Genomic DNA, 26,880 nt, shown 5'->3' with positions numbered 1-26,880 from the left:
AGTATAAGAAGATTCTGCCCCAATATCTTAATTCTTATGGGGCTTTCTATATATTTAAGGATAGAATGAATTCTATGTTTGCAAAATTATAACCCAACACTTTTAAATTCCTTGTCAAGATAATGAAGACTTTAAAAAAAAATCTTTATTTATTTTTAATATGATGCTGAGGATCGAACCCAGTGCCTCACATGTGCTAGGCAAGTGCTCTACCACTGAGCCACAACCCCAGCCCAAAGTGGCAGTGTCACTCAAACTTCAGAGTATTGCATTATTACATAATTGATCTATCAACTTTTCAAACATAACACAGAACGAAATTTGAGTGGTTTTACTCCCATCTAGCCTATTTGCCTTTGTGAGGGCTTTAAGATATGACAATTAATCCAACATTTCTCAAATGGAATATGAAACACTATTTTGAAGCCATTTTCCAGGAAACGGACTTGATGGTATGTACTGCATATTAAAATCAATTCATTTTTTTAGAAATAAAACTATAAACTTATCCAAAGAGTGAAGTAATGAGAATTCATTTGACTTTACTTAACTTTGTTATCTCAAGTAAACTTTACCATGTCCATTTTCACTCTTGATGTGAAATTGTATGAATGTTTCTTTGGAATATGAACCCGCTTTATCAGATATTGCTATAAGCAAAATAGGTGACTGGGAAGACAGGAGATTTTAGACCTTATTCCAAGTGGTTAGCTATGTTAGAGGTGGTACAATATATGTTTCCTTGGCTGTAGCAACATGTCTTATCATCATCTATTTCTGAATTTGGGATTGATGATTTTCTGCAGATTTGAAAGTCGTAAGTCAACCCAACGCTACAATGAGAACAAACTACCTAACTCTGCAACAATACAGATAAATCTCAAAAGCATAATTTTGGGCAAAAGAAGATAGGTAAAAAAGAGAACATGCTGGGGCTGGGGTTGTGGCTCAATGGTAGAGCGCTTGCCTGGCATGTGTGAGGCACTGGGTTCAATTCTCAGAACCACATGTAAATAAATAAATCAAAGAAAGGTCCATCAACAACTAAATAATTTTGTTTTAAAAAAGAACATGCTGTATGGTTCCATTCATATAAAAAAATACAAAAATTCTATGTAGTTAGAAACCAGGATAGTGGTTGGGAGGTGGTGTGTGGCTTAGGAGTAGTAGTGATGGAAAAGGCATGGGTTTTTCTGAGCATGTTAGTAATGTTGTGTCACTTGAGTTGGATGCTGATTTAACTGACTCTCAGTTTGTGAAAATTCAAGGTGTACATCTATTTATACATGTTTGTGTAACAGTTTAATTAAAAATTTTTAACTTACAGGAAGAAAAACCATGAGTTCACATTACTTCCAATTCAGATTAATATCACATGATTTTTAAACTTTCTTGTAGCTTTTTCTTTTACATTGAAAAAACTTGAATTTCAACAATGCAATCATAGCTATGTTCTCTAAGAGGCACAAAATAGCTGCAGCAACTTAATACCAATGCTAATACTAATAATAAATGCTGAGTGAAAAAAAGCTTTACATCACTATCTAAGAAAGTAGAGTCAAAATAGTAGTTTGAGGGCTGGGGTCATAGCTCAGTGGTAGAGCTCTTGCCTAGCATGTGTGAGGCACTGGGTTTGTTCCTCAGCACCACATGAAAATAAATAAATAAATAAAGGTATTGTGTCCATCTACAACTAAAAATTTTGAAAATAGTTCTCACTAACTTGATGCACAGATTCATTGTTTATTTTCCTTGTTTAAGGACTGCTGTTTTTATATCCAATTTAATGTTTTTAAAATGTAAAATATTTCCATGACTTTAAAATCATAAAACAAAGTATACTTGGAGATATTTTGCATCAATCTGTATCCCATCCAACCCATTTCATCAATTCCCCTTTGAAAAGCCATGTTATCACTTTTTGTTTTAATTTTCAAAAGACTTAAGTATTCTGTTTATTGTTGTATAACACACCACCCCAAATTGAGTACCATAAGACAGTTGACTCTTTTATTATGCTTATAGATTCTGTGGCGCAAAAATTCAGAAAGACACAGTAGGAATGGATTTTCTTTGCTAGATGATATTTAGAATCTCTAGTGGGGCGATTTGAGGAAGTCCAGTCAGGGCTGGAATGAGTCCTTCCCATTCCTGTCTAAAGTGTGAACTTGTCTTGAAGAACAATCTGGTAGAACTGTCAACAGGAGCACCTACGTGTGTCTTGAGTTTCTCATGGCATGATGGTTCATTCCAAGAGGAATATCCCAAGAGAGAGTGTTCTAAGAGAACTGGGTAGAAGCTACATGGCCCTTTCTGACTTGGTCTGGGGAGTACTGCAGCATGGCAGCCAACCCAAATTCAAAGGAACAGGAATTTGATTCCACCTCCTGATGGGAAAATGGTAAGAACATACTATAGAGGACCACATGGTGTAGGAAACACTGTTGTATCCATCTTTGCCAACTATGATCTGCTCTTTATGCCCTACAGTCATAAAAATTCTCATCTCGCCACATGAAAACCACATGCCTGCACTTCTCCAGGGCTTCCAAAGTCTCCTCCCATTTCAGCATTGATCTGAATCAGATCTAGATGTGGCTAAGTCTCCTCGGATTCAATTTCTAGGATATAGTTCCTTAAGTATGGTTCCTCTCTATCTGAAGTCTCATGACCTGAAGAGATAAGCAATCTTCCCTTGACACACGCACATACGATGGGGGCAGGCACAGGATAACTGCAGAAAACACTAGGATTCAAAAAGTGAGTGGGGGAAAGAAAGAAAGGATTGGGTCACACATGATTTTATTTTTTTGAATTGAGCAAAGGGGTATATGTGGGTGGTGCGGAGCAACACTGAACAGATCATGAAGCACAGTAGACATGGGTTCTCTCCCTCACTGACTTCCCCTTCACCTCCCTGATGGATATCTCAGAGATCCATAAAGTGAGACTGTCCTAAGTAACTGTGATTGGGGCACTGTTTTTGTAAAACTCTCAAGAAGAGTGTATCCAGTTCTGCAGTCACAAAGTACCCTATTTGTTAGACTGTGGGTATTTTTTTAAAGAGTTTACAATCTTGGGCTGTGGTTGTGGCTCAGTGTTTGCCTAGCATGTATGAGGCACTGGGTTTGATCCTTAGCACCACATAAAAATAAATAAATAAAGAAAGAAAGAAAGAAAGAAAGAAAGAAAGGTATTGTGTCTATCTGCAACTAAACTTTTGAGAGTTTTGACTCTCAAAGTAAAAGACTAAGAAATTAAGTGCCAGTCCAAGTCCAACTGGGCATCTCAGTTGCATTCCTTTCCTACTAACCACATGCTCCACATGGTAGTTTGTTGTCTCCTTTACAAGCAGAACACCTTACTATGACATTAGGAATAAGATCCCTGTCCAACTGCCGGAAGCCATCCATGGCTCATATGGGAACCAAGCTTGGTTGAGCTATTAGGAAGATCTGGGCTCAGGAACTGCCTGAGTCATGTGGTTATCCTGTGTTGATTCACCACTGAAGTTCAAATGCAAAGCCCTGGATGTGGGAATGACCGGCTAGAGCCAAATGGCTTGCTTAACTCCACCCCCATCCTGTTTTTCATGGAAGAAGCTCCTACCAGTCCCTTTTTCATCTGTACCACTATAATAAACCAAATCGGGCCTCCTTGTTTGTTAGAGCCGGACCCTTATGGACGGCTTGATTGAAATCATGCCCCTGCTTCTAAGATAATTCTACCTTCTGTCGTTGTTTCTGGTAAACTTCATAGCTTTTTATTTTGCAGCCAGCCCATTCCTCTTAAGGAACCCTTTCCCTTGCCCATGTGGGATATGCTGGGAAATCCAAGACTCCAGAACTTCATCGCAGATGTCCTGCAGCTCTGCCTGTATCTTCTGGCTTTTACACTTTGTCCAACTGCTGGGGCTTCCTGTTTTCTGTTCAATGCTGGAGATGACATGACAGGAAAAGCAGCAGGCACCTACCACATTCTTGCAGGTGGCATCAGATTTTTTTTCTTCATTGGACAGTTGTGCCCCTGTTCTGTGATGACACTTTTGATCTATAGTCATCCTGGTGGAAGAATTGCAGGATGCAAACATGCTTCTGAATAAAACTCCAAGTGTGGTGACTGCTTCCCCCCACGCCAAGCTACTCAGGCTCTAGGTGGGACTACAGGTGCACCCCACTGTGCCCCACTTCTTTCTAGTGAGTTTAATTTTTTTTTTTGTAGTTGTAGATGGACATGGTATCTTTATTTATTTATTTTTGTGGTTCTAAGAATTGAAACCAGTGCCTCACACATGTGAGGCAAGCACTCGACCACTGAGTTACAGCCCCAGTCCCTTTCTAGAAAATTTTACATTTTGTTTATTGTAGTTTTCAGTTTTAAAATTTCATTTGGATCTTCTTTTTGTAGCTTCTGTTTATTTACTTTTTTCATTTATTTCAAAGGTGCTTGTTACCACTTAGAGAAACATTTTCATGATAGTTTAAAATCCATAGGGGTTGGAGATGTAGCTTAGTGGTGTACCTAAGTTAGCATGAGAGGCCCTGGGTTTCATCCCCAGCATTGAAAAAAAAAATCATTGTCAAATAATTCAAGTATATTTGACATATCTTTTCTGGTGTCTGTTGATTATACTTTATCATGTGCTTTGAGATTTTTTTTTTTCTGGTTCTTAAAACAAGTCTTTATTGTATCCTGAATATTTGGGGTTTTATGAATCTCTTTGATTCCTACTTGAATAAAGTTTCTTGAAACAGTAAGGATGTGGTGGTAGACAGATTCCACTCAATACAATATCTGAGCAAAGCCCCAACTACCAACTTCCCCCAAGAATAAGGAAGCAGATTTTCCTTCATCTTCAGATGTTTTATGTGAGAGCCACCTGTCTCTTTTTTCCTGGGGCAGGTCAGCAGTTAGGGGACTACTTAAAACACACTGGTTTAGCAAATTCCCACTGACTGCCCCCTTCTTGTTGAGTGAGATGATCAGTCTTAGCAGACTGAAATAACTCTTAACAGATTACAATGCTAGGATCTAATTAAAGCCCAATGAATTCAAAAGGTCTTAATCTGGCATTTTGTAATTCTTTTGGATATTTAGTTAATTTTCCATTACTATAACAAAATACCCAAGACTGGTGTGTTAGTCAGTTTTTTGTTGCTGTGACCAAAAGACCTGACAAGAATACTTAGAGAAAAAAAAAGTTTATTTTGACTGACAGTTTCACAATTTCCATCAATTCCATTGCTCTGGGCTAACATCATGGTGGAGGGCAAGGCAGAGGGAAGCTGTTTAGGACATGGCAACCAGGAAGCAGACAGCTCTATGCACCAGGGACAAAATATAAACTCCAAAACACATCCCCAGTGACCCACTTCCTCCAGGCACACCCCACAGTTACCAGCCAGCTAATCCATATCAGTGAATTAATCCACTGATTAGGTTATACCACTCATAATCTAATTATTTTATTCCCTGAAAATTCTTGCATTGTCTCACCATGTGAGTTTTGGCCAGGGGGACACCTCATACCTAAACCACAACAGCTGAATTTACCAGGACAGAATGGGGAGTGGCTGGAAATCCTGCCAAAGTGCCCAGACCTCTGCTTTGATGCAGGAGAAACTCTGCAAAAGGTCCATTGGTTTACATCAGGGGTTCCTGGAAGGGATTTCTTGGGTGTGTTGAGAAATTGGGATGCAACTCCTTTCAGTGGGCAGGTTTACTGTCACCTCTGGGTGCAGTGCTCCCAGATGTGGGGTCCCCACCAGTTTCTGTGGGTCATGCGAGGTTGAAGAACATAAAAGATAAGTACAGCCCGCACCGTGTGCCTGGCCCCGCTGCCGTTCTGGGCCTGGCGCGTTCACCCTTGGCAGCCTCTCCCCAGCGCAGATGGGGTCTGGGGTGCCGCTAACACTGCGTGAAGCTTGGAATAATTGGTGGAACAGGCCTGGATGATGGAGAAATTTTAGAAGGAAGAATTGGAAAATATGTGGCCATCTGATGCCTTAATTTGGGGGAAGATAAAAAAATGTTGATTGTTGGAGAGGAGGTTGTGGCTCAGTGATAGAGCACCTGCCTAGCACGTGTGAGGCACTGGGTTCAATTCTCGGCACCACATATAAAGAAATAAGTAAAATAAAGGTCTATCAACATCTAAAATTTTTTTTTTTAAATGTTGATTGCGTCCTCCTTGCAAGACACAGAAGGCAGCACACCATCATGCCTTCAAAAGTCAACTATCTGGTGAATATCTGGGCTCTGAAGGAGGAGGGCTGCACGCGGGTCATAGTGACAACAACCTGTGGCTCCTTGAGGGAGGAGATTCAGCTCGGTCATCATTGTCAATCAGTTCATCAACAGGACCACCATGAGGCCCCAGACCTTCTATGATGGATGTCGTTCCTGTGCCAGAGGAGTATGCCATATTCCATTGGCCAAGCCATTCTGCCCCAAAACAAGAGAGGGCCTCATAGAGACTGCTAAGAAGCTAGGACTCTGGTGCCACTCAAAGGGGACAATAGTCACAATCGAGGGAACTCAGTTTAACTCCTGGGCAGAAAGCTTCCTGTTCTGCACCCAGGAGGCAGATATTATCCATATGACCACAGTTCCTTGGTTCTTGCTATGGAGGCCTGAACTGCTATGTACCCATCGCCGTGGCAACAGATTATGATTGCTGGAAGGAGCCTGAGGAAGCAGTTTCATTGGACTGGGTTTTAAAGACCCTGAAAGAAAATGCCAATAAAGCCAAAAGCTTACTCCTCACTGCCATACCTCAGAGAGGATCCATGGAATGGTCAGAAGCCCTCCATAACCTGAAGAATATGGCCCAGTTTTCTGTTTTATTACCAAGACACTCAGACAGTGTGACTGCCCAGAAGTAAAGAAGACTTTCCAGTCATTTTGGGTATTTTGCTTAACTTGAGGGGAAAACAAAACAAACAAAAACTTAGGAAAAACATGCCACTTTCTTTCCTTGCCTGCAAAAGGAGAGTATGTGTGGAAAGACACTGAACGCATTGGAGTCTCCGCCTTAAAGACAGACTGCTCCAGAGGACAGAGGAAAAGCACATGGACAATAAGCTTGGGGGAAGTCTTACATTTTGGGGAAAATACTCACTTCCCCCATTAAATTTGCAACAATAAAGGTTCAAGGGTAATTCTGCTTTCCTACATTTCCATGGAATATGAGGAAGAAATGGGACTCTGGCTATTTATTGTAAGTTGGTACAATCTTTTTTGGAGGGCAGTTTGGTAAAAATGCATCAGAAGGCTTAGAAATGATGCACTTTGTTGGGTACTCCCAGAAATTTCTCTTTAAAAACTTATTGGAGATACATTAAAAAACTATATATGAAAAGAGATGTTTAGTAGTTATTGTTATGATAGCAAGTATTCAGAACAATCTGGATTTCCAACAATTGAAGGTCAATTATGGTTTAGTTATAATTAGATTGTAAAGCAAGCAACTAAAGATCATGTTTTCATGTAATATTTAATGTTCTAAAGAAATGGTAGATGTATATTATGAAATGGAAAAAAAAGGAAGCATTTTACTGCACTGGATTTGTTTATTTTAAAATTTTTTTTGGTTGTAGATGGACATAATACCTTTATCTTATTTATTTATTTTCACATGGTGCCAAGGATTGAACCCAGTGCTTCACATGTGCTAGATAAGTGCTCTACCACTGAGCTACAATCCCAGCCCCTAGATTTGTTTTAAAATGCTATATAATGTAAAAAGACTAGAAGGAAATATACATATTCTTTTGTTATTGTATTTGAGAGAGGGATACTAGATAATTCTAATTTTTCTACAATTAGTAAAATAAAATAATAAAATTGCAAAAAGAGAGAAAGAGAGAAAGAGAGAGAGATAAGTACAAAGGAGTCGAAAGGAACTCCTTTAACCTAAAAGGCTTATGCTAAAGTTCAGCACACATTTCCTCCTCAGTCAGTTCTTTCTCCCAGACCCATCACTACTAAATTTCTGGAAAATCTATATTCATAATCTTAAAGTTATTGGAAATTCACTTACTTATAAAAATTACTTTGAACATTATTAATTATCCTATGCAATAAATAGGTTAAGCAAAGAAAGATATGATATTTTAAGAAAGTCATCATCTAGGGTACTTTTCAACATCACCTCCTGGTGAGATAATGAGAAACACATCAGCCTAAGGATCCTGAGAATTGCCAGACCACCATAAGCCATCTTGTGATCACCACTGATGCCATCCCCAATTCCTGCCCATCCTCACCCTTCACCTAGTTTCCTTTCAAAGAATCCGAGAGCCCCCAAAGCATCTCACTCTTGAGATGGCTGGCACTCTCCCTTGAATGTATGTATATTCCCTGTTGTGTGAATACATCCTCAAATTCGCTTCTGCAATGTTTGTCAAGAACCCCACCCATCCCAAGTTGAGGTCCCCCTCATGGGATTCCTCGGCCTCTTAGGGTGACAGTGTGAGGGTGAGGCCACTGCATTTCACCCAGGTAGTTGCCACACAACACACCCAGAAGCAGCAGGGGGTGCTCATTAGTGTCTAAGGATTACAGGGACCAGGCTGCTGCAGTGACCATGATAGGGAGCCTGTCAGTGTCTGAGGGCTGCATAGGTGGCTTTGCAGGGACCTTTAGGGGCTGACCTGATCAGGGAAATCTGCCCAGCTGCTTCCTGGGGCCCAGGGTGAGGCCTAGCATCTGTTTCTCAGGGACTCAGTGGGCCTACCTGGTGGCTTCTTGGGAGGCCTCTGAGAGCCAAGCCACCCAGAAAGGTCTGTTCAGCTACTTACTCAAGATGGGTGGGGGAGGACACAATGTGGGCTGGGCTCTTTCTCCCATAGTGCTGCAGTGGGGTAGCCTAGCAACTCCCCAAAGTGGGCTCAGGGCCTGTGAAAGCCCTCCAGCTCTAAACGCCTCAGGTATCACAGGCATGCCTGGGGCTTCCTGCTTCCCCTTCTTCCCCTGCTAAGTGATGTCCCTCTTAGTTCAGGTTTGATCTCTGGAGACAGGGAATGGTACATGCTGTGTTTAGTTCCCTTCTTATAAGGTGACCATGTATCTCCATGCACAGCAACGTCTCTGCCACATCCCTGCGGCAATCTGATGCTCTGCTTCAAACACTCCAGAGAAACAGCTATTGATTTCCCCCCATTTTGGTCCTTTCTTGTGGAGGTATGTGCCTGGCACCTCTAGTCAGCCATTTTATTCCCACCTCTTGCCCTGGTTCCTAATGAGTGGGAGTGTTACTATGCTCTTCATTAAATGGGATGTTTGTTATAGGTTTATGCTTAAATTGAAAAAAAAAATTCTTTAAATGAGAAATTCTGCTGGGTGCAGTGGTGTGTGCCTGTAAATCCTAGCAGCTCAGGAGACTGAGGGCTGGAGTTGTGGCTCAGTGGTTAAGAACAGCTGAGTTCAATCCTTGGTACACACACACACACACATGCACAAAGAAAGGAAAAAAAAAGAAAAGAAAAAGAAAAATTCTATAGAACTCTTATCCGAACTTCTGTTGAATAAGAGAAGAGTCACCACACTCTGTTTCCATTTGGAGTTCCCTTTCCTTACCCATATTTTCTATTTTGATATCACATAGAATTTTATTTTGAAACAGTTGCCTTGCATTTTTGTAGTCAATTCCAGTTTAAACTTAATTTCTTTTAAAAACTGATTTGTTTTACAACTTTTTCTCATGTCACCTGCTTTATGTTGTTTACTTGCCTTTATTTTCAGTTATAGCTTCCAGGAATATATTCAAAGAAGGGTTCTGAAATGGATAATTTATTTTGCTGGTGCTTAAATGAGAGTCTGGCATGGTCTGAAAGTGCAGGTAGGTACAAAACTGCCTCTTTCTGGTTTTCAAGATCTGCTCCATTGTCTTCTTACATAAGTACACTTATAAAAGGCTAATGTTAAGCTGCTCCTAATTCCTTTGTAGGTCAAATTTAAAATCTTTCTTGGAGCTTTTGGTATTTTATATATTCATTCCTTTATTTTTTTTAGAAATTTTGGTAAATGTGTCTAGATAATTTATCTTAACTTTTTAAAAGCCATAAATTATTTACCATTGAAAATAGTGCCAATTAAAATATGGCATTTCACAGATATAAGATATTCCAATTTCATAGATGCTCAGATGGAAAATATGTGACAGAATTAATGATATGTAAAATTGTACTAACTTGGTAAGTAATTTGAAAGAGGGCTTAATATACTTCTTTATTCTGAGGTAATTTTCCTTGGTTACTATTTCAAGTATTACCTCTCAAGTCTACTCTCTTCTTGGGATGCTATTTGGGAACTTCTATTTCTGTCTTTCATGTCAAGTTGTTTTATGCATCTCTTTATTTCATTTGGTCCCTTCTGGGTTAACTTTCTGGCTTCCTAATTCATAATTCAGCTGTGTACATTCTGATTTTCAGTCCATCTTTATTGAAGCTTTTTTTTTAAGTAAACTTTATTTTTATGTGATTACAGATACACAGGAAGTTGCAAAGATAGTTCACAGAAGTCCTGTATACACAGTTTTTGCCAATGGCTACATCTCACATAATTACAGTACAATATCAAAACACAGAATTTGACATTGATACAATGTGTGTCGTTATATGCCATTTTATTACATATGTACATTCATGCAACCATCACTGCAAACCAGATCCAGAACTGTTCCATCAACACAAAGCTGTCTCTCACACTACCTCTTCATGATCACACCTGTACCCTTCCCCAATCCCTGGCAACCACTAATGTGTTCCACCTCTTTATAGTTTTGTCATTTCAGGAATGTTACATAAGTGGAATCAGACAGTGTGTGACCTTTTGAATTTGGCTTTCAACATACTGGTCTTGAGATCTAAGTTGCTATGTGTATCAACAGTTTGTTCCTTTTTAATGCCGAGTAGTATCCAAATATTTGTATGATTTACAGGGTTTTTAAAAAAAATTATTGAGACTTGTTTTGTGGCCTAACATCATCTATCTTGGAAAACATTCCATGTATACTTGAGAAGAATGTGCATTCTATTGTTGGGTGGAACATTCCATAGATGTCTGTTAGGTCTGGTTTGTAGTATTGTTCAAGTTTTCTATTCCCTTACTGGTTTTCTGTCCAGTTGCTGTATCCATTAGTGAAAGTGGAGTGTTGAAGACTCCAATTACTGTTGGACTGTCTATTTTGCCTTCAATTCTGTTTGTATTTGCTTCATGTTCTTTGGGGCTCCATTGCTAAGTGCATAGGTTTATAATTGTTATTTGATCTCCATGAATTGACCCTTTGATCCTTAAGTAATGTTCTTTGTCTTCGGAAATAATGATTGAAGGTTTATTTTGTTTGATATGCATAGCTACCCTAACTCTCTTTTGGCTACTCTTTTATAGAATATCTTTTTGCATCTGTTTGCTTTCATTTTGTATCTTTTAATTTAAAGAAAGTTTCTTATAGATGGCATATAGTTGAATCATTTAAAAAACTTGTTTTAAAATCCATTCTGCTACTTTCTTCCTTTTAATTAGAAAGTTTAATCCATTCACATTTAATGTAATTACTAATGAATAATGTGTTTCTATCCTTTTAGTATTTGTTTTCCAAGTCTTACTGTTTTTGTTCCATAATTCCTCCATTATTGTCTCCTTATTGTGTTAGATGTATATTTTTCATTTCTTTCTTTTTTTTGGTACTAGAGGTTGAACCCAAGCGTTCTTAATCACTGAGCCACATGCAGACCCTTTTATTTTTTACTTTGAAACAGGGTCTCACTGAGTTGCTTAGGGCCTTGCTTAGTTGTTGAGGCTGGGGATGTAGCTCAGTGGTAGAGCATATGCTTACTATGTATGAGGTCCTAAGTTCAATGCCCAGCATCAAAACAAACAAACAAACAAGATTCTTCTCCAAGAGTTGAATTATGTGTCTCAATGTAGATCTCTTGAATTTATCCTATTTGGGATTTGAGGAGTTTCTTGGGCAACCTATATATAGGTTCACATTTTTTAACAAATTTTGGAACTTTTTAGTCATTAGTTCTTCAAATATTCTTTCTGTCCCTTCTTATGTCTGAGAAGCTTCTGGGTATCCTTTATCTATTCGTAAAACAAATACACATGTATATATTCATTCTTAGGATTGATGATATCCATTAGGTCTCTGAAGGTCTGTTTTTTACTTTTACTTTTTTTTCCTGCTTCTAAGACTAGATGATTTCAGTTGCCCTAGCTTCAAATTTGCTGATTTTTTTTTTCTTCCATCTGCTCAGATCTGCTGTTAAACCCCTCTAGAGAATTTTTCATTTTGGTTATTGGACTTTTCAGCTATAGACTCCTCAGTTCCTTTTAAAATCTTCTAGCTCTTTATTGATATTCTCTATTGACAGAGTCATCAATCTCAGTCTTCTTCAGTTTTTTCATACGTGGTTTCTTTGATCTCACTGAAGACATTTAAGACAGCTGATTTAAAACTTTTGTCTGGGTGCTGGGTTGTAGCTCAATGGTAGAGCACTTGCCTAGCACATGTGAAGTACTGGGTTTGATTCTCAGCACCACATAAAAAAATAAATAAAATAAAGGTATTGTGTCCATCTATAACTAAAAAATCTTTAAAAAACCTTTTGTCTAATAAGCCTAATTGCTGTGTTTTTCAGTTTCTATTAATATTTCACACATGCTTCCTTGCATGCCTGATAATTTGTGTGTGTGTGTGCACGCTGCATGCACATAAAATTGAACATGTTGAATATTACCATATGGCAACCATAGAAATTAAGTTGTCCATCCCCATAGTGTTTGTTGGCATTGCTGGTTGTAGTTTAAGTGACTTTTTTGAACTGATGTTCAGAGTCTGTATTCTTTGTTGTGTGTGAACACTGAAATCTCTGTTCCATTAACTTACTGCTCAGCTAGGGCTAACTTAAATGCCTAAAATAAAACAAAAACTTCCAGGGCTTGGATTATAGCTCAGTGGTAGAGCACTTGCCTAACGCACGTGAGGGACTGGGTTTGATCCTCAGCATCACATAAAAAAATATATAAAAATACATTAAAAAAAAACAACTTCCAGTCTTTGCAGATAGGCTATGTGTTGGGGCATACCTTCAATCCTCAACCAGTTTAAAATTCTGACTTAAGCCTTTACTTTCTGCTTGAACAGAACCTGAAGGTCCGACAGAGTAAGAAGTTATGGCCATCTCATTTTTTTTCTAAGTATGTGCTCAGCCCTGCATACTCATGTTTACTTCTAAATTCCTAGGAATATTTGGGAGCTTTTAAAAGCTCTTATTCCCCAAAATATCTCTTTCAGTTGTGATCTCCTGTATGCATTAAGGGATATCAACTTCTAACTGAACAGTTTTGTTTACCCCCCAAAATTCTAACACCCAGACATTTCATTAATATTCCTTCCTCACCCCACCCCCCAGTATTGGGGACTGAACCAAGAAGAACTCTACTACTGAGCTTACTCCTATCCCTTTTTATTTTTTATTTTGAGAAAGATTCTTGCTAAGTTACCCAGACTGACCTTGAACCTGTGATCCTCCTGCCTCGGCTTCTGGAATAGCTGGGACTGTAAACATGTGCACCATGCCTGGCATTAACAGTTCTTTGAATAATGTATAGTTTACATTTTGACTTCAGTTTAATTCATCTTTTTATTTATTTATTTATTTTTTTTTGGGTGCTGGGGATCGAACCCAGGGCTTTGTGCTTACAAGGCAAGCACTCTACCGACTTAACTATCTCCCCAGCCCCTCAGTTTAATTCATGACTGATATCATACATAGGTGATTGTAAGTTCTCAAGAGAAGGTACAAATAACTACGCAATTACTTTCTTATTGCAAATAAAATAATGTACCCTAATAATAGAGAGACCTGGCCATCACTGTCTTAGCCAGTGATCAAATTTAGCATCATTAATAAAGGGATAACCTGACACCAAAAGTCTCCTGTGCGTATAAACCGTGCTATACCTGTGAACTGTTCTTGATAAAAATGTTTAACTAGAATAAAATTGAGCATCTACTTAAGTTCTATTTTGGAGAGAGAGGGACAAGATGAACAGTATTATGAGGAAATAAATTAGACAAACCTAGAACCCAGAATATTCTAAGACAACTGGGACTCTTCAAAAAGCCAGAATCATGAAAATAAAATGGGGAGGGGAACTATTCAGATTAAAAACGACAGGACGAGCAGATGTATCAAATGCATGATCCTGGAGAATGAATTCTTGTTAAATGTCTATCAAAATATTCTCTTGGAACAATTCTGGAAATTTCAATATTGACTGGATATTACAAGATTCTATGGAATTATTAATTTTTAAGCTGTGATTATAGTATTTTGATTATAATTAATACCCTTTTAGGAAATATTGATTACTTAACAGTAAAGTGATGTTTATAACACACTCTTATATACTACATCTGTGTGTGTGTGTGTGTGTGTGTGTGTGTGTGTGTATAGTTGAGTTTGGTGATACACACCTGTAATCCCAGTGATCCAGGATGCTGAGGCAGGAGGACTGCAAGTTTAAGATCAACCTCAGTAACTTAGCAAGGCTCCAAGCAATTTAGTGAGACCTTGTCTCAAAATAAAAAATACAAAAGATTGGGGATGTAGTTCAGTGGTAAAGTGTGCCTGGGTTCAATCCCCAGTACCAAAATAAATAAATAAAAAATGTATGTTTATATATATGTGTGTTTCAGGAAAAATAGCAAATATGCAAAGCACAGATTTTCAAATCTAGCCAGCGGGCGAAATGGGCGTCATAACAGAATGTACTATTTTTCCCACTAATTCCTCACTGTATCTTCCTGTGGTTGAAAGAAGATGAAAGAGAAATATCTAGCTCTGGGGGATGTTCTTATCAGGAAAATACTCCCATTTGTGAAGGTTGTACCCTCATGACCTAATTACCACAAAGGCCCCACTTCCAAATACCTTCTCATTGGGATTACATATCCTATGTGGACTCTGAAGATTTAATCCACAGCAGATTTTTATCAAAGATGGACTTCCCAAAACATAGCAAGTCTTGAATGATTTTTCTATGTTTATTTCCTCCACTTTTTCTTTCTATTAAATTCACTAAGAGTAATGCTGATAATAATAACAATGATAATATCCAGTATAAATTCGAAACAGCTTGGGGCCAGACAATTTTCACAGTATCACATAGGTTAGAGTATACTGTATAACCATTATCGATGATGTATAAACCACTAGCCACATTTTTAGGTAGGTATCATTTTACAACAGAGGCAACAAGACCTACATGTTTTGTTTGATATCACACAGGTATTAGAGTAGTGGAGAGGCAATGATGATAGTATATCATTGCTAAAAACACTTTTCCACAATTGTCACATCAACAGGTTTATTTTCTAGTACAAATTCCTTTAAGTTGAACAAGGACTGTTTAGAAGGCTCTTAAACATTTATTAAGTTAACACATCTAAAGAAAGATTGGCACACGGACAGAATTTCTGTCTATCTTTGATATTCTAATAAACAGAGCATGCATGGAAAGGCATTCTTAAATTAAGTTACATTATGGGTTCTCTGATGCTGATAAAGGTGTGACCGCTGTCTGAAGGCCTTTTTACACACCTTACACTCATAGGGTTTCTCACCAGTATGAATTCGCTGATGTTCAATAAGGTGCGAATTAAGTCTGAAGGCCTTTCCACATTCTTTACACCCATAGGGTTTCTCACCAGTGTGAATTCTCTGATGTATTCTAAGGTCTCCACTGCGACTAAAGGCCTTCTCACATTCCTTACATTTGAAGGGTTTTACACCAGTGTGAATTTTCAGATGCTGAGTGTACTGACCACGCCAACTAAAAGACTTCCCACATTCTTTACATTCATAGGGTTTTACACCTGAATGAATTTTCAGATGTTCTTTAAGATTTCCTCTACGAATAAAAGCCTTTCCACATTCTTTGCATTTATAGGGCTTTTCCCCAGTATGAATTCTCTCATGTTCACTCAGGTAGAAACCAAATCTGAAGGTCTTCCCACATTTTACACACTTGTAGGGTTTCAAGTCAGTATGAAATTTCTTATGTAGGCTCACTTGAGAGCGCCCTCTGAAAGTCTTCCCACATTCCTTACATTCATAGGGCTTTATGCCAGAATGAATTCTCTGATGTTCAGTAAGGGCTGAACGGAGCATAAAGGCCTTCCCGCAGTCCTTACATTTATGTGGTTTCTCACCGGTATGAATTCTGTGGTGTACTCTAAGGTCACCATTATAACCAAAAGCCTTCCCACACACCTCACATTCAAAGGGTTTTACACCACTGTGAATCGTTTCGTGCCGATTAAGCTGTCCACGGACATTAAAGCTTTTCCCACATTGCTTACATTCGTGAGGTTTCTTACCAGTATGTATTTTTTTGTGTTCAGTGAGGTATAAACTAAGTCTAAAGGACTTCCCACATTCCTTACATTCATAGGGTTTTAAACTGGTATGAATTTTCTGATGACGGGTAAGTTGTCCACATACAGTAAAAGTTTTCCCACATTCCTTACATTTATAGGGTTTCTCCCCTGTGTGGGTTTTCTGATGTTCTGTAAGGTAGAAATTAAGTCTGAAAGTTTTTCCACATTCCTTACATTCATAACACTTCTCACCAGCATGCTCTTTCTCATGCTGAGAAAGTTCTGAACAACTACTAAATCTTTTCTTGCATTTCTTACATCTATAGGGTTTTTCACCAGTATGAAATTTCTGATGTCGACTGAATTGTGAGAAAAGAGTAAAGATTTGGCCACATTCTTGACATTCATAGGGTTTCTCTCCACTATGAAATTTCTGATGCAGAATAAGCTGATAATGATGACCAAAGTACTTCCCACATTGTTTACATTTATAGACCTTTTCACCACTATGAATTTTCTGATGTAGATTAAGTTGGGAGACACTACTCAAAGTTTCCCCACACTCTGGACAATCATGCTTTTCCTCAGTATGATTTTTCTCACTTTGAACCACATTAGAGCCAGAACTAAGGTTTTTCCCCTGTTCCCTATCTTCACTAGTATTCCCACTACTAGAAGTTTTCTGATTCGAAGATGGATGCTTTCTCTCTGTTGGCCTTTTCTTATAGGTGCTTTTCATTTGCCTGAGAAACCTTTCTTGAGGTCCCTGTTGGCCCTTCAACTCACTTTTGCTCTGTGACTCATTTCTCAAGGTGGATCCTTTAGGACCAACGGTTTTTCTTCTTTCTGTCGTCTCCAATTTGGACGAACTAGTTTCATCAGTGTCCTTTCCTGAAGGTAATTTCTTAGTCTTATATCTGGAGAACAAACCTGAAAGAAAACAAAAAAAGTAAACAAAAACTATTTTTCCTCTAGTCAGAAAAACATAAAAACTTCCATCTTCAAAATAGTAGACACACGTAAAAGTAATTCTCATTAGAAGTATATGGCTTGGGTTGGGGTTGTGGCTCAGTGGTACAGCATTTGACTCTCATGCGCGGGGCACTGGGTTTGATTCTCAGCATCACATAAATAAATAAAATAAAGGTACTGTGTCCATCTACAACTAAAAAGTTTAAAAAAGAAGTAAATGACTTAAGAACTTTATAATATGGTATAGTTCTTTAATTTGAAAGCAGGTCATATGAGTTTGAAGAATGACAGATTATATACAATTGTGGTTATGTGGCAAATAGTTGATGTCAATGGTTATGTGATTTCTGAGTGGATCAGGATCATCTAGGGAATTTATTATAAATACTGCTATTCTGGTACCACTCCAAGCTGTGAATCAAATCTACAGGAGAGGCTAGCTATTTGAATTTTTTTGTTTCCTTAGTACAGAGGATTGAACCTGTGAGCCTTTTACCACTGAGCTATCCCTCCAGACCTTTTTATTTTTTATTTCATGACAGGGTCTCACTAAGTTGCTGAGGCTGGCCTTGAACTTGAGATTCTTATGCCTCAGTTTCCCAAATTGCTGGAATTACAGCATGTGCTACCATGCTCAGCTATGTGAATTTTTAATAACTATACTAGATGATTCTGATATAGATAAAGTTTGAGAATCTCCATTTAACAATTTTGTTTTCTCTTTTTCTCAGAATAAATTCCAAACATGTTACCACTGAATATAATAAGGCCTTTGATTTATCTGAAGACCTCTTTCAAAGATAACATCCTCTTTAACTCCCTTATATGACACTTGGTTCTACTCAGCTCCCAGATTATGCTACAATCTTTCCTATTTCGCACAGCTTTCCACAGCTATTGCATCTCCTAAAAATCCATGCTGGACTCTATGAAAGGCTGACTCCTCCCTACTTTTCAGTCTTAGTTCAAACATCTCAGAAAGGCTGGCCTTGCTGGTTGTCAGTCAGTTCATGTCCTTTATTCTCAATTCCAGCATCATGTTCTTTCCTTCCTTTCGCAATGTTCAAATGTATGTTAATTTATTTATTATTTTTATTTTCCAAAAGCACTGTTTTTATTCATACACAGTCCTAACCACTTGAGTAGTAGGAGTGGGAGAGGCTCCTTTTTCAATCCAGGGCCTCCATAATGTTGGTTTGTTGTTAACAAACACACAGGCAAGTGGCATCATGGATTTGGTAAACTAATGACAATGTCTAGTCTCTCTCTGCCAGAGCGACAAGGTGAGCATCAATCTCTGCTTCTGTAAGAATCCTGAATTTAGGATTTTCAACTATAACAACTCCAACTTCTATTTCTGAAGGTTTGAAATCAATTGCTAGAACAGTAGACAGACACGTAACTGCAGTTTCTACTGTCTGTTCAAATGTCCAATCAAATTTCTTCTTCAACTTTTTTCCCCAGGGAAGCTGGTTGCCTCAGGTTGTTTAACTCCTGCTGCGGTGGCTTTAACCCCACAGTAGTAACCTGCAGGATCACGCCTGTTACACCTGAGGGCCTCATTCTTCATCTGTACCGACTAGAGTCATACAACAACCAAATGGCCATTCTGTGTGTAGACCTGAGAAAGATCAGCAATTCTTTTGCACACCATGTCCATAGGAATCTCATAGTCAAAGTGTATTTCCAAATAGCTGCCTCATCGCTGCCCTTTGTACCTAGGATCTGCTACCAGCAGTCACATAACCAACATTGTCAGTTATCTTGAATAAGTGAGTCACTGTACTGGAATCCAATCATTTGTCAGGTACTTTCTTCTGCGTGACAATCACCGCACAGTCCTTCCCCCTGACAGCTACTGATGTAAGACCACTCTGGTTTATAGCCTTAAAAGCATATTCTACTTGGTAAAGTTGGCTCTTGGGAAAAAAAATGGTAGTGTGGTGGTCAAAACCAGCGCTGGAACCATGAGACATGTTGGGGCACCCACTACTTCAAACACAGTCTCCAATTTATTTTTATCTTTGCTCTTTTGTTTATGTTCTGATCCCAAAAATTTCCCAAAGGAAAATGTAATCCTATTTCATTTAACTGAATAACAGCCTCTAGGTATATACCAGGTGTTAAATAATTAACTGTAGAATAAATTAATCATTATCTTAAGGAAAGGAGATTATTATGACACTTGAAGTAAATATTACCAAGATAAGTCATTGTGTAAGACCACTAAATCTCATAATAATCACTTAATTTCTGTAATTTTGAAATGATTATGAATATTTCTCCCTGCCTCTCCTACTTCACTACAGTGATTGATGCACTCTTTCCTATCTTACTTCCTTTATAGATCAGAGAAATCCATTAGAAAGGATATGTTGGGCTGTGGTTGTAGCTCAGTGGCAGAGCACTTACCTAGCATGTGTGAGGCACTGGGATCAAGCCTCAGTACCACATAAAAATAAATAGATAAAAGAAAGGTCTATCGACAACTAAAAAAGTATTTTTTTAAAAAAGGATACATTGATTGCAAGCCAGAAGGTGGCAATCCAGAAAAGAAAAAAGTCTAAGAATAATCTAAATATTGGATAAATTAGGCTTAATCTAAAGTGGAGAAAGAATTTTCTGGGATTAGAGTATGGTAAATATAAAAGAGATAAAGAGAGAGAGAGAGAAGGATAAAAAGAAGGGGGAGGAGGAGGAGAAGAAAAATATAACTGTCTCTGAACATTAATGAAATAAAAACTGGAATAAATGATAACAGCAGAAAAATCAAAAGTTCTTATATACAAGGTACTTAACTAAGTAACTGTTGGTTCAATAAGGAAGTACAAATTAAAATATCAGAATTTATAGAAAAGTCTTATGATAAAAAGACCATATTAGAATATATTTAACAGCTTATATTAATGTAAGTGTAAGAGTGAAAAAATGAATTAAGTGTCCTCATAAAGTCAGAAAAAGAAGAAAGTCAACCAGAGGAAAACAAAAGAAAGGAACAAAGGCAAAATGAAATGAGTTAAAAAAAGGAACCCAGAAAGATGGAGTGAATACATAAATTAGAAAGTTTATCCTTAAAAAAAGATAACAAAATCAGCAAGTGCTGGGTTTTGTGGGCTACTTGGGAGGCTGAGGAAGGAGGATCACAAGTTAAGTTTGAGGTAAGTCTGGGCAACTCAGCCAGACCCTGTCTCAAATAAAATAAAATGGCTGGAAAAATACGTAAATAAAAATAAATAAAAGGGCTAGAATGTAGCTCAATGGTTGTGGCCCTGGGTTCAGTTCATGGTATTAAAAAAAAAAAAACAGTAGCAGAAACAAAACACTAGCTTACCTAATTGAGGAGAAAAAAAGAAAAAGAAAAAGAAGTTAAAAAAATGACAAAGGGAAAACTAACCAGAGAATACTATTTTTAATTGAGGAAGATAGTTTTGCAAATAAGTATGAATATAGATGAACAGTTTTCTAGAAGAACTGTTCAAAACCAACCCTAGATGAGATTACATCTAAATAGATTAATTTTGCTAGAAAAATAAGAGAAGGCTGTCAGGAATGAGCTCTCAGAAAAGCTAAAAGTAATGAACATGCCTCTCAAGTTGTTTTCTCTGAAGATTATTCCCCACCAATATCAATCTGGGCCTGTTGGAGAACTCAGATTCCTGATCTGAAGGAGGGAAAGTGTGAGGTGTGAGGTGACTCCAGGATTTCTGTGTCAACATGCAAGGAAGACTGCAAATATTAGTAAGTACCGGCAAAAGGACAGAGGTCATAGCTTAAGGAGCTGGGCTGACAACAGTGGAATTAAAGAGAAGATTATCATTTACTGAAACATATTTCATGAATGAATATCGGTGAAGTTTAGTCTTACTAAATTGCCAAGGCTGGCCTCAAACTTGTGATCCTCCTACCTCAGCCTCTCAATTAACTGGAATTAAGGCCTATGTCACTGTTTCTGTAATCAGGAACAGGATTACAGTTGCTACCACTCTACTCAGCTAATAGTACTTTTCTTATAGCTGTTATGAGAACTGCCTGAGCTATGTAGATTAAGTGCTTTGAACAACATGTGGTCCAGAGTAGACAACTGGAAAATGTTATTATGATCCATTGCTGGTCAGAAAATAAAAAGTAAACAAGCTATTGAAGTGCAGGTAACCTGAATACCAATATTAAAAACAAATTAACACCTTTTTACTTAAAACACACAACTCTTCCTTCCACCTTCCCAATTACTAGCTGATGATTTCTCTTACTCCTCTAATAAAAACAGGGGGCTGGGGTTGTAGCTCAGTGGTAGAGTGCTTGCCTAGCACATGTGAGGCATTTTGTTCAATCCTCAGCATTGCATAAAAATAAATGAATAAAAATAGAGGTATTATGTCCATTTAAAAAGAAAACCTTCCCTCTGTCACATCAGCTCACTTGTATCCATATTGTATTTATAATTCTCTTAATTCTTCTTATGCACTGGATCCTACACCTCCCCAGTTTCCATCATAATCCTTCCTCCTGCCTCAATATTTTTTCTTTCTATAGAATCATCCTCATCTTAAAATTGACTCATCATACCCCACATCCCTTCTAGTTTTTAAGCCTACCTCTAGTTCTTTTCCTGACAAAATCTCCATTAAATGGATTTTCTGTCTCACCATTACCTGTGCCTTACTTCCTGTTCTGAGTCATACCTAGCAAATTTTCATCCTCAGGTGCTACTGAAACCTTATCCTCCTACCACACCCTGTGGGTGGTTCTCAGTTCAGTCCACCTGTAGATGACTGTTCCCTCCTGAAACATTTTCCTCATTTGTTTCATAGCACCACTCTCTTCAGGTCTATGCAGTCACAATCTACTTGCTGCCTCTTCTTCCTTCTCTAAATAGAAGCCTCCATCTTCTCTGTCTCTTCTGGCCTCCTTTAGCACTCATTCCCTGGGGAGGGGGGGTCAGTAGATTTTTCTGTAAAGGGCCAAACAGTAATAATTTCAGGCTCTGTGAGCCTCAACTACTCTTATCTGCCATAGACAATATGTAAATAAATAGCCATGGCTATGTTCCAATAATACTTATTTATAAAAACAGGTGATAGGTTATATCAGCCCTAAGTATCTCATCTAGTCCCATGGTTGGACACCCAAATTTATATAACTAATCCTAACTTCTCCCTAAGTGCTAAACTTGCTTCTTCAGATGGCTGCTTAACATCTCATCCTTGATGACAAATAGGCATTTTGTGTGTATCTATGTGTGTATATGTGTTACTGGAGATTGAAACCAGGGCTTTATACATACTAGGCAGGAGCTCTACCACTGAGCCACATTCCCAACCCACAAATAGGCATCTTAACTATTACACAGTTGCCTTCTGTATCTGTGGGTTCTGTATCCATGGATTCAAGCAAATGCAGAGTAAAATATTTGAAAAAAAATTGTACCAAATACATAGAGATCATTTTTTTCTTGTCATTATTCCCTAAACAATATAATGTAGGAATTATTTATGTAGGACTTTACATTGGTTTAGGTATTATAAGTAATCTAGAGATGACTTAAAGTATGGGAAGATATATATAGATCATATGCAAATACTATGCTGTTCTACACAGGGACTTGAACAGATTTTGAGATCAGTGGGAAAACCCTTAACCAATCCTCCATGGACACTGAGGGATGACTGGATATCTAAAACAGGACCCTATTCCCATCCTCCAAACAACCTTTCCTGTCTGCCCAGATCAGCTGGATCCTAGTCATCTTTTTTACCTATACCTCATGGCAGGTCTTATTAGCTCTGCTTTCAAAGCACAAGATGAATACATCTCCCTTCACCATCACCATCCTAATCCAAGTTACCATCACTGCTATGACTAGTGACCTCTGAAACAGTTTGTTCACTGACCTTTCTACTTCCAGTCTTGCCCCCATTTAGTGTATTCTCCACATAGTATCTATTGTCATCATTTAAAAACATATATGAGATTATAGCTTTCAATCATTCTTTGAAAAGAAAAATTCAAATTTCCCACTGTGAAAAGCAACGCAGAAAACCCCCCAAAATTAAGACTTGGCTCATGCTCAACTTTAAACTTATTTAGTATTCTTCCCCCTCTAAATCTGCTTTGAGCTTTTTGGTGTTTAGCAAACACACAAATCTCATTGCCCCCTCCACATGAAATGATTTTTCTTCCAGATATTCAGAGGACATGAGCCCTTATTACTTGTCTCTGCACAAATATCCCCTCCTTAGAAAAACTTTGCTGTGTACCAGGCCCAACTCCATCACCTCACCCTTCACACTCTTCCTTCATAGAATGCATCATTATTTCGCGTTATATTATCTGTTCACTGGTTTACAGTTTACTGCGTGTCTCCCACTCTACAATGTCAACTTCATTAATGTGGGGAGTTTTTAGCCTTGTTCAACAAAATACAAATAATAGTTGGCACACTGCCTGGCTCAGAGAAGGCAATCAGTAAATATATACGGAATAGGTAAAGGAATGAACTTTAGGAATTGGAAACAAGTTTAAGAATCAAGGCAGGAAAAAAAATATGGAAAACAATTGGTTGCACTGGGAAAGAGTGCAATTCAAATTTGCTTTTGAATTTTTTAAATTACTGTCTTATAGTTATACATAATAGTGGGGTTCATTTTGATATATTCAGAAATGCATATGAGTTTGCTCCGTTTCAATTCCCAGTACTTCCTCTTTCCTTCCCTTCTTCCCTCTTGACAATCCCTTATTGAAATGAGAGGGTAATGAGAAGAGAAAAAAACAGACAGTGATAACTGAGAAAGCACTAAAAGTTCTTTTGGCTAAGAAAATCTGTTTTCTTCCCTGTCTTAGCCCTTACAACGTGCAAACCTGCGCCTGCGCCTTGACAGCTGGCCTGTGTAGGCATGCGCCGGCTGAGCCCTCACTTACCCGCACACCGTCTTCCTTGCACATCTCCCAACACGATGTACGGCTCTTTGCCTTGCTCCAGTAAGGTGATCACTTCCGGCTTTGAGGCGGAATATCCTGATCACGAGAAAGAAATGCAACAAGATATAAAAGTGATATGATATGCCAAGTTCAAAAACATTTTAAGACTTGATTAAACTTACAATAAACTATGGATCAATCAACATAATATCAATAAGTACTTCAGAGAAAACTAACATTAAAGAATATTCTAATTAGGGTTACCTCAGGATCCTAGAGCATAAAGAGACTTGATGGGCGGGGAAAAAGTCCCATTTTGGAACTAAAACTCCTGCAGGCTCACTTTGTTGAGAGTTAGGTACTGAGAACAGACTCTAGCCAGATTCAGATTCTGCTCTACCATCTACTGACCAATGATTATAAGCAAATCGCTTAAATTCTCTGGGCCTTAGGTTTCTCAATTGTAAAATGAAAATAAAAGTTGTACCTATTTCATGGCTAATATTTAGAACAGTGTCTGGTATATGGTAAGTACTGTTAGTTATTAGTATTTTGTTGATATAAAATTATTTGGAGCAAAAAAAGCTAGCTTCCTCAGATAATTTGAAGTTCTTTTTTTTATTATTTTGTTTTAGTTGTAGGTGGACATAATACCTTTATTTTATTTTTATGTGGTGCTGAGGATCGAACTCAGGGCTTCAAAGCATGCTAGCTGAGTGCTCCACCACTGAGCCACAACCCCAGCCCCTAATTTGAAGTTCTTGATAAGATATTTAAAGTTAAATGCTAAGTTAATGGAAATTTTAATTTTCAATCCCAAGGTGTTTGTTGTGAGAAACAGAATGCATTCACTTCAATTTTAAATACATTTTATTAATTTAAATTATGACATAATAGTTGTGACCCTAGGTGGGACTGTTATCCTGCCAGAGCATCCATAAGCAATTCTAAGCTTAAGTTCAATGTGAAACCTGATTTATTTGAAATTGACTTTGGAATAAATATCCCATAATTCAATTCTAGTCCCTTAGTCATCACAAAAGATGGATTAAGGAAATAGTTCATGAAGATCACTGTAGTATGGTGAAATGCTATTTACAAACCAATACAGTTAATTCCTTGAGGAACAGGGGAGAAATTCAGTTGCTTTCTTAAAAAACAGTCCTAAAGGGCTAGCAGTATAGCTTAGTGGTAAAGTATGTGTTTAGTAGGATGAGGCCCTCAGTTTAACCCTCAGTACCATGAATGTCCTGAATTCATGGAAGAGAAAGCTATTATTTCAGAGAGCAGTGTTTAAATTATTTGAGGTAAATGGCCTTACCCAGTGAGACCAAGTTGCTATAATTCTCCAGCATCACATCTCTGTACAAGTCCCTCTGAGCAGCATTCAGGCACTTCCACTCTCTTTGAGAGAAGACTACAGACACATCACTGAACTTCACTAGTTTCTGAAACCAGAAGCCAACATGTTACTGGTGAATGCATTCTTGAGGAAAAAGAAGAGATTAAAGATTTCATTGCAGCAAGTAGGGGACTATACGAAATAAAGGCTAGGACTGAAAGCCTATGACAAAGTAGGAGACAGGAATGACACGGTGTTCTCAAGTAGAATGGTCTTATTTTCCTGAAGAATCTAGTTGCTGCATGCAAAATTTCTTATATAGTATGGGATTCTTTAATTACTCAAACATTTCTGAAAACAAATAAATGTTGCCTGATTAAATTAAACATCGGATACAAGCAAATCCATCCTTTTTTCCTTTAATTAAAATTATATAGATTTTTTTTAAATGCTGTATAAAATTCCTCCTAGAATAATGGGTTTGTATAAAATTAAAGAATTTTAAAAATATTCAGCTTAATCTTTATGTCATTCTATTCTATTTTTTTCCTTATTTGGACAATTCTATTATAAATTTTGTTCATTCATTCATTTGAGACAGAGTCTCACTATGTTGAGTAGGCTGATCTGGACTTTGTGGGTTCAGGTGATCCTAACCATCTCTGTCTCCAAGCAGCTGGGATTACAGGCACTGTGCCAATCTTATAAATTATTTTAACCAGCTATATAATAATCAACCTGGCTGAAATTGTAGCTCAGTGGTAGAGAACTTGCCTAGCATGCTCAAGGCCCTGATTTCCATCCCTAGCACTGAAAAATAACAATAATAATAATTAATAAGAATAAAAAGGCAATCTTATGAATATACCAAACTCAATCATAGAATCCAGAAACCAAGATATTTATATTAGATAATCTCTCTAAGGTTTCTCTAATTATGGAAGAATAGAATGATCTAATATTTATGCCCCTGGGTGATTTTCTTATAAATACTGTACACATTCTTTGTTCCTGAGATTCAGAATCTTTTTTTAATTTTTAAAGACTACTTTTTAAAAAGAATTTCAGTTTTTCTTTTTTTTAAACGTTATTTAGCTTCATATGTGGTGCTGAGGATTGAACTCAGTGCCTCATGCATGCTAGGCAAGTGCTCCACCACTGAGCCACAATCCCAGCCCCAAGATTCAGAATCTTGCTGTAGAATAAGCCAGGATCACACAGATGTCAAGACTAGCTCATGCCATTCAACCTCAAA

General features: G+C 37.8%; 1 protein-coding gene and 2 pseudogenes across 2 annotated transcripts in view; 1 reads left to right on the top strand and 2 right to left on the bottom strand.

Annotated features, from left to right (window-relative positions):
• Positions 1–407: 407 nt before the first annotated feature.
• On the top strand, positions 408–6,884 carry LOC124966106 (S-methyl-5'-thioadenosine phosphorylase-like; annotated as a pseudogene).
• A 7,724-nt stretch (positions 6,885–14,608) lies between these two features.
• Positions 14,609–26,880, bottom strand: part of LOC124967179 (zinc finger protein 540-like) — a 29,628-nt gene continuing 17,356 nt past the window's right edge. For both annotated transcript variants that reach the window (XM_047529272.1, XM_047529271.1), the window contains exons 4-6: positions 25,605–25,731; positions 24,284–24,379; positions 14,609–17,323 (exon numbers count right to left, since the gene is read on the bottom strand). In XM_047529272.1, the coding sequence (XP_047385228.1) occupies positions 15,546–17,323; positions 24,284–24,379; positions 25,605–25,731 (2,001 nt within the window). In that variant the 3' untranslated portion in view covers positions 14,609–15,545. The remainder of the gene's footprint in view (positions 17,324–24,283; positions 24,380–25,604; positions 25,732–26,880) is intronic.
• Positions 18,461–19,341, bottom strand: LOC124967200 (proteasome subunit alpha type-6-like; annotated as a pseudogene).

The sequence above is a fragment of the Sciurus carolinensis genome, chromosome 16 (assembly GCF_902686445.1).
Source record: "Sciurus carolinensis chromosome 16, mSciCar1.2, whole genome shotgun sequence".
In the NCBI taxonomy this organism is placed as follows: Eukaryota; Metazoa; Chordata; class Mammalia; order Rodentia; family Sciuridae; genus Sciurus; species Sciurus carolinensis.
The sequence above is the reverse complement of the archived record's forward strand: the minus strand, read 5'-3'. Positions and strand labels throughout refer to the sequence as shown.